The 11,918-nt window shown below is 54.2% G+C and overlaps 1 protein-coding gene across 1 annotated transcript; it reads left to right on the top strand.

The window, feature by feature from the left end:
- The first annotated feature begins 674 nt into the window (after positions 1-674).
- Positions 675-10,746, top strand: LOC142024685 (RING finger protein 39-like). The gene is made up of 3 exons (XM_075016839.1): positions 675-1,001; positions 8,392-8,414; positions 9,803-10,746. Exons 1-3 carry the CDS (start codon positions 675-677, stop codon positions 9,804-9,806), a joined length of 354 nt encoding a protein of 117 aa, XP_074872940.1. The 3' UTR covers positions 9,807-10,746.
- The last annotated feature ends 1,172 nt before the right edge of the window (positions 10,747-11,918 follow it).

Raw genomic sequence — 11,918 nt, 5'->3', positions numbered from 1 at the left:
GCTTGACTCTTCCACTAGCTGCCGGTGTGTGCTCCTGGCGGCCCTTGTGCTTTTGGGTCAGGCCTCACCCCGCCCCACTATGTGCGACAGCACTGCCGCATGCTTCTTTTCCCGAGGGAAACTGAGGCCATGGGACATGGGCCATCACGGAGAGAGTTAGCGGCAAAGCCCAAGACAGAGGCTCCTCGACTCTAACCACTAGGCACCGCTTCCCTCCCTCTCCCAACTTCATCCCCCTCCTAGAGCTGGGGATGGAACCCAGGAGTCCTGCGACACCGCCCTGCCTCCCTCCCCACACACTCTACCCACTAGCCCCCAGCCCCCTCTCAGAGCTGGCCAGCAGGCCTGGCTTACATCCCCTCCTGCCTCTAAGCCACACCTAGCTAGGGCTCGGACCCAGGAGTCCTGAGCCCCCAGTTCCCACTCCCTTACCCAGGCTGGAGAAGAAACCCAGGCGTCCTGGCTCCCCGCCCCCTTACTGAGCTCACGACACCATTGCCAGAACCAGTCCAACCCGCACGCCACCCTTGCCAGGGAGAGAAGCTGAACAACCAGCCGGTTATGCAAGGGGATGTTTACCTGGAGCCTTTCCAGTCCTGGGGATTCTCCTCCTCCTCTGCCCACACCCTGCATAAAGAGGCAGCAGGAGTCGCCCAGGCAGAGAGAAAGGAGCTATGGAAGGCCGAGGACCGGTGGCCGAGCTGCAACGCTCCGTCATCTGCCCCCTCTGCAGGGGCCACTTTCAGGACCCGGTGCTGCTGGACTGCGACCACAGCTACTGCCGGGCCTGCATCACGAGCCAGTGGGAGCAGGCGGGGGCGGGCGGCCTCTCCTGCCCCCAGTGCCGGAAAGTTTTCGAGCGACGCACCCTGCGCACCCATGTCAAACTGGCTGTGGATGTGAAGATTGCCCAGAACCTCCACGCCAAGACGGCCCTGGCGGATAAGCCCCGGCGGCGGCGTGGCGGCCGGATCCCGGTGTTGGGCATGCCGGAGGGGCAGGTACGTGGCCGGTTAACCCGCGGAACGGCTTGCTGCAGGATTCCACCGCAGGCATGGGAGGGCGGAAGGACACAGACCACCTAGTGCTTTTGTAACCCACGCATTGAGGTGTGATTCACTGTCCCACGTCAAAACAGTGAGAAGACCTGTGGCCCTTCAAAGACTAACAGATTTACAGGAGCTTGAACTTTCGTGGGCAAAGACCGTTTTTTGACACACATCCGACAAAGTGGGGTCTTTGCCCAAGAAAGCTTACGCTTCAGTAAATCTGCTATGTCTACACCGGAGAGTTTCATGGACAAAACCGGGGGGGGGTGGGGGGGTTGTAGGCACAACTGTTGACAAAAACACTGTGTAGACGCTCCAGAGGGTCCTTTTGTGGGCAGAACAGATCAAAAGATTGATCCACTTTTATGTGCAGACCCGATCTGTTGAGAGAAGTTCTCTCGGAACATCTCTTCCGACAGTAACTTCTGCAGACGGACGCTTCTAGTGGAGAGTCTCTAAGGTGCCACAGGACGTCTTGTTGCTTTTGAAGATAGAGACTAATATGGCCACCTTTCTGATATTTGTCCCACGTAGTGGGACCGAGACCACTCACACAGCCACGGAATGAGTCTGCTCTACAGCCTGAGCTGAGTGGCAGCTGGCTTTTTAATTCAAACTCTAGAGGCACCTGCCTGAAGCTCCAGAGGTCTCGGGTTCGAGTCCACTTGTGGGCAATGACACTTTGTTTCTGGCTCTGCCAAGGGCCTCGGGCACCTCGTGCTCCTGGGCCTCAGTTTCCCCAGCTGCGAACGTGCTAAGAGGCCTGGCCTCCTTTGCCAAGTGCTTTCAAGCCTGAAGGTGAAATGCGCAAGGGCGAGAGGACGGACAGAAGCTGAGCGGTGACCATTGGAGGAGCAACGGTCTGAAGTTACAGAGTGGGAGGAGTAGGTTGGAGATGAGGAAGAACTATTTGCCCAGGAGGCGGGTGAAGCACTGGAATGCGTTACCCAGAGAGGTGGTGGGATCCCCATCCCTGGAGGTGTTTAAGTCCCAGCTGGCTGGGATGATTTAGTTGGGTTTGGTCCTGCTTCGGGCAGGGGGCTGGACTCAGTGACCTCCTAAGCTCCCTTCCAGCCCTGGGAGTCTACGAAGGATCATTAGGGTCAGTCCCTTCCGTTCCTGCACGAAGCAACCTGTCCCCACGTCTGCCTTGGCTGATCCATCTCCGGGCCACCCTCCCCTGCAGGGGGAGACGCTTGGGCATGGGAATGCCTTGTTCTGAGGGGGGTGCACTGTGGTTACCTTGAATGAGACAGGCCTGGAGAGACTGGGGGGACCTTAGGTGGGGATCAGAGGGATTCAGGGACCCTGGGGTGGGGGGGCAGAGGGTGAGTGAGTCAGGGACGCACACAGCTCCTGTTGCTGGGAGACTGGAGGTAGCTGGTCTGGGTCGGGGGGATGGAAAGACACTGGAATGGGGGGCCAAGCCAGACCCTTGCTATAGGGGTTATTGAGTACGGGGTACCCAGAACTCCTAGTTGGGGAATCCGAGGGAACACAGCATCCCTACCCCCCAGGGCAGAATTGGGAGCCCCAACGCCCCTGGCACAGGGAATGGGGCTGCTCAGAGACACCAGCCTGGGAGGGGACACAACGTGGGACCTCGGTTTGGGGAGAGGGACCATAAAGCTCCCCTCTCACAGGATTGCTCCAGTGGAAAGTGGGGGCAACCAGAGACTATGGAGGAGAGACAAGGAACCCCTGCATCAGGCCAAAGGGAGATTTGAACCAAGGGAGATGAAGGCACGAGCTGCCACAGCAGATGATCAGGAAACTGGACAGCGAACAGGGTGGGAAGTCCCCCTGTGAGGGCTGTAACACTGTCACGCGCTCAGGCTATGGGTTATGCGAGAGCGATCTGTCTACAGACCTTACTGTCGGAACAAAACCTCTGTCGACAAATTGCGTCAAAGCGCTTGGCAAAGGAGGTCATGCATATTAGCACTTTTACAGCTGGGGAAACTGAGGCTTAGGCGCGACACGATCTGCTGTCGACAAAAGGACCTCCCAGCACCTATACTGCTTTTTTTGTTGAAAGTTCGTCAACAAAACACGTTTTCCGTGTAGATGCACCGCGAGTTTTGTCTGCAAAACCCCAATTTTGTCTAGAAAAATCCATCATGTAGACATAGTCATAGAGTTCTTGGTCCTCCAAGCGCCAGAGAGGACCAGGAGATGCAGGGCAGAAAGTGACAGAGGTCTGGATCTCCAGATGAGAGTCATTCCCATTGGCTATGTCTACACTAGAAGCATCTGTCTACAGAAGTTACTGTCAGAAGAGATGTTCCGACAAAACTTGTCGACAAATCACGTCGACATGTAAAGCGGCTCGATCTTTTGATTCACTGTTGACAAAAGGACCCCCCGAGCATCTACCCGGCTTTTTCTTTTGACTGTTTCTGTTGACAAAACGCATTTTGTGTGCGGACGCACCGTGAGTTTGGGCTGCAAAACCCGGTTGTGTAACCGTAGCCACGCAGGCGATATCTCCATTAGAGGGTTCCTTGGAAAAGGCCGTTTCATGAACCCCGTGGAATGTCTACACACAAAATGCATTCGTTCGATAGTAAATCGAAAGAACGCGGCACTTGATCTGGCAGCCCTCTGCCGCTCCCAGATGAGGAAGAGCGCCTTTTTCGGGAAAAAAAAAATGTGTGTAGACGCGCCGGGGGCCCTTTTTGCAACAGACGGGGCCTCTGCTTCACCAGGCTGAGTTTGCTGAGTTTCCGGTTGGCTGTTCTGTTGAGAAAGGGGCCAGATGGCCCAGTCACTCTCTTGACAGAGTGAGTCACTTTCAACCTGCTCGTGTGTGGCTGTGGTCTTTCAAAAGATGTTTTTTTGGAAGTGATCTTTCAAAGGAACTTCTTTCAAAGGACTGCTGTATTTTACCCTAGCTGCAGGCTCTGTGGGTGGGTTAGCAAGGGGGCTCTATCCCCCTTGAGCAGTAGGGCTGGGTTTTGCACCATACAGGCATAACCAACCATAGGTAGGCTTGAACCTGGGACCTCAGTGCTAGAACAGCTACAGTCTGAGCTAAAAGCCAGCTGGCTCTCAGCTAAAGCAATAGACGCTCATTTGCTCTGTAGTAAGAGAGAGAAGGCCGTGCTAGTCAAAATACTATCAAAACAAAAAAGCGGTCCAGTAGCACTTTAAAGACTAACACAATAATTTATTAGGTCATTCTTTCTATGTGTATGTGGTCCAGGTGCCACTCCAAGGGACAGGGAACCATACCTATGTGTGTGGGTCACCTAGGCTCCCAGGGGAGTGTAGGCCAGCTTACGACCATCTGCCATTAGGTCTCCACCCCCCTTCGCGCCAGGCGCCACACAAAGACCATCTCCCAGGCTGCCTCGGGGCTGGCCTCGTCTTATGAGATGCATGGCAGGAGTGGAGCTTCCAGGGTTCCTTCGGAGGCCTTTACCACAGGGTGTTCCTGGGATCTGATCTGGCATGGGAGGGAGGCCAGATACCGGGCCAGATGGGCCTGTTGCTCTGATGGGCCAGTTCCCCTGCACATTCTGCAGCAGGCTGGCCAGGAAGGAGACAAGTGTGTTATTTCGGATGTCTCCATCCAGGACCCCTTGGCCCGCCTCCCAGAGTGACCCAGCTGCCATGGCGCTTTTTTACTGGTGGGGAAACAATGGCGTAGTCACAGAATCATTCCATCCGAGGGCTGGAAGGGACCTCAGGAGGTCGTTGAGTCCAGCCCCCTGCCTGAAGCAGGATCAATCCCAACTCAATCATCCCAGCCAGGGCTTGGTCAAGCTGGGACTTAAAAACTCTAGGGATGGAGATTCCACCACCTCTCTGGGTAACGCATTCCAGGGCTTCACCACCCTCCCGGGGAAAGTTTTTCCTAATATCCGACCTACTCCTCCAGCTCTGTAACTTCAGACCATTGCACCTTGTTCTGCCATCCGACACCACTGAGAACAGCCTCTCTCCATCCCCTCTAGGGCCCCCCTTAAGGAAGTTGAAGGCTGTTATCAAATAGCCCCTCCCTCTTCTCTTCTGCAAGCTAAATAAGCCCAAATCTCTCAGCTTCTCCTCTCATTTCACGGGTTCCAGCCCCTGAATCATTCTGGTTGCCCCCCGCTGGGACTTAAAAACCTCTAGGGGTGGTGGAGATGCCACCACCTCTCTAGGTAACGCATTCCAGCCATTCACCACCCGAGGTGGGGAGCTCCCCCATTCAAGAGCCGGACTGCTCAGCCTGCCCCATTCCCCCATCTTCATTTCTAACCCCCTAGTTACCCATGGTTCTGCTGGTGGGGGCGGGCCCAGCGTCTCTTTCAGCAATGCAACTATTTTCAAAGTCAGTCCAGACTCAGATGTCAGGCAGCCCGAGTCGGTTGTCCTGCTCGCTAGACGCCGCGCTGACATGGAAGATCTAGAAAACAACCACAAGTGGTTCTTGTCCTGCTCTGTTCCAAAGCTCCTTGTTTGTCATCAAGTCTTGCCATCGGATGCCAAGGGTGGACCCCCGGCGTCTGGGCATGAACGCCTGCAGCTTGTGGTTTGGAGACTTTTCAGTACGCCAGGTCTCGCATCCATTCACAAGCAGATTCTTCGCATTCGGGGGAGGGATGGCTCAGAGGTTTGAGCATCCGCCTGCTAAACCCACCGTTAGGGGCTCAGCCCTTGAGGGGACAATTTAGTGATCTGGGGCAACAGGAGAGAACCCAGGCGTCCGGGCTCCCAGCCCATCCCATTCCAAACTTCTACTTCCCACTCCTCTCCCAGAGCTGGGCATAGAACCCAGGCGTCCGGGCTCTCGGCTCCTCCCGTTTCAAACTTTACCTGCCCCTCACTCACTTCCCAGAGCTGGGCACAGAACCCAGGCGTCCAGGCTCCCAGCCCTTCCCAACCGCAAGCACTTGACTGAACACGTCACTGGGCTGGGTGCCCACGTGCTGTTTACTCGGTGGTGGCAGTAAACCTGGCCAAGGAAAGGAACATAAACACCCGCCGTGCCCTGGGGCCCTGTCCTGGTGAATGCATCCACAGTCCCTGGCATGCGGGAAGCCAACTGGCCCGGCGAGCCTCCCTGCATCCTTTGCTGGTGACTCAGCAGACTCAGCTCTGTCCCAGCCCCACTCACCCTTCTGGAATTTATGAGCCAGCCCCATGAGTTTCTCCCCATTCCACCAGCCAACCCAGGCCCTGGCTTCAACCACCTGCTGCAGACAGCTTGGGCAGGGCCCGGGAAACCCAGACAGAGCTTAATTGGACCCAGCACCAGAGATTGCTACCGCCTAGGTAGCTGGAGGACTGGACATATGAGCTTGGCGGTGGCATGAGAGAGTGGGTTGGTCTCAGTGGCCTCTGGACAGACACCACCCACTTTCCCTTGTACGCCGGGTGGTGCGTAGGTCATCGGCAAATCTCCTCCAGTTCACTCTGTCTTCGGACAAAACTTCCAGCTGACCCCAGGAGGACCCCAGCTGTTGTCCTTCAGTCTCAGTAGATCTTCTCCACGCTGTCTGAGGTCTTACTCTCTTGCGCTTTCCTTGGGAGTTCCATGGGAGAGCTTGACGGCCGATGCTGGAGGCTGGTTGCCTACTCGTCCCTGCTTTCTTCTCGTGATTTCAACCACAAGTGGTTCTTGTCCTGCTCTGTTCCAAAGCTCCTTGTTTGTCATCAAGTCTTGCCATCGGATGCCAAGGGTGGACCCCCGGCATCTGGGCATGAACGCCTGCAGCTTGTGGTTTGGAGACTTTTCAGTACGCCAGGTCTCGCATCCATTCACAAGCAGATTCTTCGCATTCGGGGGAGGGATGGCTCAGAGGTTTGAGCATCCGCCTGCTAAACCCACCGTTAGGGGCTCAGCCCTTGAGGGGACAATTTAGTGATCTGGGGCAAATAAAGAAAAAAAAAAGGAGGGTGGTTGGTCCTGCCAAGAGGACAGGGGACTGGACTCAGTGACTTCCCAAGGGCCCTTCCGGCTGTATGAGGCGTGCATGTGGGAGAGCTACAGTTTTGTCTTTGCATATATTTTTTTGTGAACCCCTTATGCGACTGAGCATCTTGAATGCAGCTGTCGCCTTCCCTATCCCGGCACTGATCTCCGTATCTGTTCCTCCCTCTCTGCCCGTAATACTCCCCAGGCAGGTGAACTGCTTTTGAGGCGTTGGATGAAGGGAAGAGCAGGGGCAAAAAATTCGTTTGGAGTTGAACAAAACATCGAGTATCAGAGGGGCAGCCGTGTTAGTCTGGATCTGTAACAGCAACGAAGGGTCCTGTGGCACCTTATAGACTAACAGAAAAGTTCTGAGCGTGCGCTTTCGTGAGCATAGACTCACTGATGAAGGGCATCTGATGAAGTGAGTCCGTGCTCCCGAAAGCTCACGCTCAAAACTTTTCTGTTAGTCTATAAGGTGCCACAGAACAAAACATCGTGTTTCCACTACAACCCTTTTAAAACCAGTTTTGAATTTTACTCAAAAGGAAAGGAAAGAAACTTACGAAGTGCAAAAGCCATTTCCTACTGTAACCCACACACCTAGGTGCAAGCTACCGTCCCATGTTGTGGCCCCGACACCTCTTAGACAGAGAAGAAACGGGGGTCTCCGAGAGCCAGACAGCTTAGGTTTAACTAAAGAAACAGTTATTTTATTTCTACAAGGGAACTATGTGCGGTGTGTCATGTATTGGGTGGGGATGGTGAGGGATGTGCATGCAGGCGGGGGTGATGGTGGGGCAGTGGGGAGGCGGGTTGTGGGGTGCAGGCTGGTGGCAGGTCACAGGGCCCCTGGGTGAAGGCCTCCTTCATGTGCCCCCAGCTCCGTTGCCACGAACAGCTCATGCTTGCTCTCCAACAGAGTGTGGAGACCACAACATGCAGCCACAACGGCAGGAATGCTGGGGAGGCCAACCTCCAGGCACGACAATAAGCACCTGAAGCACCCGCTTATGGGCCTGATTGAGCCAGGTGTTGAAGTGGTCCTGGATCACATTGGTGTGGCCTGTATAGGGCCACATTAGCCAGGCCTTTACACTACCAAAAAACTGAAATATTGGAGTTGGGGATTTGATATTTTAATGAATAGTTCAGTTAAACTGACATGAGCTCGGGGACGGCTGCTTATTTTTCTTTTGAAACAAAGAATTCAGCAATATGGACGTGAATTTTGAAAGGTTCCCCCCCCCCGCAAAATTTGGCGAAGCTGATGCAAATCCACAACACGGTTATTTTGCCAAATCTAGCGCCTGCCTTGTGGTCATATGCCAGGTCTACCCTGATTTTGGATAGTGGGCTGGACTCGATGACCTCCTGCGGTCTCATCCCACCCTAGGATTCTACGAGTCTAATGATGTGTCTCTGTCTTGTCTCCATCAGGGCGTCGGAAAGATCTGTACATGGTGAGTTTCCGTCTTCTCCTGCGTGGTGTCTGTGGGCGGAACAAGCCACCCATTCACCTACTCTCCCAGCCGGGATTTCTGATCCCCTCCCCACGTGTGAGCAGAGCGGGGTGTCCCCCAGGGGTGGAATTTAGTAGATGGAGCGGCACCAACTTCTGCTGCTTCCAGGGTCAGCGATGGCTTGTGGTGAGAGAGGCCTGTACGGCAGGGAGCAAACAAGACCACTACCACGGTGTCCTCCTCTCCTGGCCACCCCAGACCCCGCTTCGACCATAAGACAGCTCAGGGTAATCACAGCTGCATTCCCTTCAAAGCTGGTGTACTGACACTGACTTCCAACTTGGCTGATTTAATTCCACCATCACAAACTCCGCTGGTTGTTGCTCTGCTTCACAGGGGCCTTCCACACTCCCTGTTCCCCCGTCCTTCACTGGCAGCAACACGCCCACCCCAGAAGTAGCTGCATCTCCAGGCTAAGACTACGTCTGTGCGCCAGCCTTGTTCCGAAATAGGATATTTTATAACGGCTACTTGGAAATAACACAGCTACACCCAAAACGCTATTTTGAAAGAGCCTTTCTGGGTCCACACGGCAATTTCGAACTCGCGCTATTCCATGTCGAAGTAGTACCTATTTCAACCTAACAATTTCGAACAGGGCGTTATTCCTCTCCGCTGGGCTGCGTCTACGCGAGCGGTGCGCTTTCCAAAGAGGCATCCAAACGAGGAAATCGAAAATGCAAATGAGGTGCAGATTGACATACCCGGCACCTCATTTGCATATTCGCCTGTTGAAAGAGCTGAAAGAAACTCCGTTTTCAAAAGACCCTTATTCCTCTTTTGAAAGGAGAATATGCAAATGAGGTGTCGGGTATGTCAATCTGCACCTCATTTGCATTTTCAGTGTCCTCATTGCATGCCTCTTTCGAAAGCGCAATGCTTGCGTAGACACAGCCGTTGAGGGTTAGCTATATCAAAACAAGGCATGTTTTCATTTGAAATAATCTGTGCGTCATCTACACAACCGGTTAGTTATTTCAAAATAACAGTGTAGTATAGACACAGCCTAAGAGAGCAATCACTGAGGAGCGTCATGGGGGCAGCTACGTCCCACCCCAGAGACGGCTGCATCTCCATGCTGGTGAAAGACACTAAGGAAGTATTTCCGGGCCGCTGCTCCCCAGCTCTGCCTCCCTACCCCACCCCAGAGGTGGCCGCTTCTCTGGTGAACGAAGCTAAGGAAGTTATTCTATGCAGCTGTTCTCCAGCTGAGCCCCCCCACCCCAGAAGTGGCTGCATCTTCACACTTGGAAGGTGTCCCCAGCCTAGCAACTCTGAGGGCCTCTTTGGGGGTGATTAACACCCATATCCCCTCTTTCTCTCTGCAGCTGATGCGACGCCGGACCCCCACCCAAACCATCCACCCGCACCTGAGCCTCTCCAACAACATCCAGCCCGTCCGTCTGAGCCTCACAAAAACGCTCCTGGTTCCCAGACACCCTCGGAGACTGTGTGCTCCCAGGCCATGCCAGGCAGCCAGGGGATCTCCTCTGGCCATGCGTAACGGGGCCAGGGCGAGGCGCACAGAGCACCCCAAAGGGATAGGTCTCAGCCCTGCGCCAAGGTTGGGGACTAAGTCAGCCCTGAGGGATCAGCCCTGAGGTCAGACGCAGAAAATGAGCGGGACCCCCCAGACCCGTAGGTAGGGGGATGCCCCCGTCTCCCTCTGCCCAGCCCATCCGTGGGCTGAATCAGAACCAGCGCCCCTTCTCACCCCCGAGCCGACCGCTCTGGCGCCAGATCCTGAATTAGCAGCCCCTAGGGAGGAAAGGTCCCATGGCCCATTCTCTGAGCCAGCCAGGCCGCCAACCCTGGGCCAGATCGGAGCCAGCTCCCTCTAGAAGGGAAAAGATATGCCAGTTTCAGAACCAGCCAGCTCCCACAGCTCAGGGCCAGACCAGGTCTGCCCCGAGCCCGTCCCCCTGCCCCGCTCTCTCGCCTCACCCGAGCTTTGCCGACCGCTTTTTAGCCGTGGCTCTGCCCCGGCTGTGTTTCATTCTTGTGTGGGGATTTTGTTTCGCTAGCCTCATGTTACGTCCAACGCCGGCCTCTATTGTGTTCATACCACGTGTTAATGTGTCGAATTTGAATGTAAACTCTCACAAGTCTCTCGCTCTACTCTGTTGAATTTAACAGATTTCATTTGATTGGTCAGTTTTTATTGCAATGTTTTTTTCTTTTTGGTCCTCTGTACTTATAAACAAACGTCAGTTTGGATTGGAAATGAAGTGGGCCTGTCCCACAAAAACTCATCACCGAATAAATCATTTTGTTAGTCTTTAAAGTGCTACGGTTCTAGTTATCCCCATATAGCTTATTCCAGTGTTGTTATGCTGAAATAAGTTATTCCGGAGTAACGCATCCACACTGCAGGTCTGTGGTCAGTCCACATGAAAAAAAACTCCATTTACCTACAAAGGCTGCATGACCGTCATCTACATGGCTCCTTTCTTTCAGGAGGAGCAGGCCATGTGGCTGACAAAAAATGCAAATTAAGTGCTAATTTGCATAAGGTGCCTCATTTGCATAATGATGGCCACTCGCTGTTCCGGAAATGTTATTTTCGAGGGGGGGGGAAAAAAAAAAACAAAACAGCTGTGTAGCTGGGGTTCCTTTGAAAACAAGCCTCATTTTCGAAAGCTCCCTTCTTCCTATTTTGTTTCAGGAAGAAGGGGTCTTCCACAGCCAGGGTTTGTTTGCGAAGGAACCCTGTCTACATGGCTGGCATTTTTCCCCCAAAACCAGCACGTCCAGAAACGCGATGGCGTGACAGTATGCAAATGAGGCGCGAGATTTGTAAATCTGTACTTCATTTGCATTTTCGGTCAGCCGCATTTGCATGCCGCTTCCGAAAGGGAAAGGCCATGCAGACACAGGGGCTGCGTCTACACTAGAGAATTCTTTCGGAAACTCTGACCCTTTTCCGGACGTCTACACGCAAAATGCGCTCTTTCGATCCGGGATTAATAGAATGCGCCTTTTCTTCTGCCCCCGGATCAGGAAGAGGGCCGCCTTCTGCAAGCTTTTTTTTTTTTTTTTTTTTTTTTAAAAAAAACGATTACCTGGGGTGCCGGCTGCCGGGTTTGACGAGGTGGTGGGGGGGGTGGAGTTTATTCTCCTGGTTAGGCTGCGTGTGTTTCCTGCTGTCCTGTAACAACCTGAGGAGTGCCTCAGTTTCCCCAGGCACAGCATCAGTGCACAGTTGTGAGGGGAGTTTTGCTGGGATGACTTCTCCCACGTAGGCAACGGGGCACCAGGCTCTTTGTAACCTGGGCAACCAGGTGACACCTTTCTTCCCCCACCCCGGGAAACAGGCAAAGGATGGAGGAGGGGCCTGGCTGGTGTGAGTTGGAACTGGGCTGTGGAGTGGGGCAGTCTGGTCTGGCTGGAGAGGGAGGAAGGGGGACCAGGGCCCGGCTCAGGGACCCCTCAACTCAAGCTGGA

The sequence above is a fragment of the Carettochelys insculpta genome, chromosome 22, assembly GCF_033958435.1.
Source record: "Carettochelys insculpta isolate YL-2023 chromosome 22, ASM3395843v1, whole genome shotgun sequence".
NCBI lineage: Eukaryota > Metazoa > Chordata > Testudines > Carettochelyidae > Carettochelys > Carettochelys insculpta.
The sequence above is the reverse complement of the archived record's forward strand: the minus strand, read 5'-3'. Positions and strand labels throughout refer to the sequence as shown.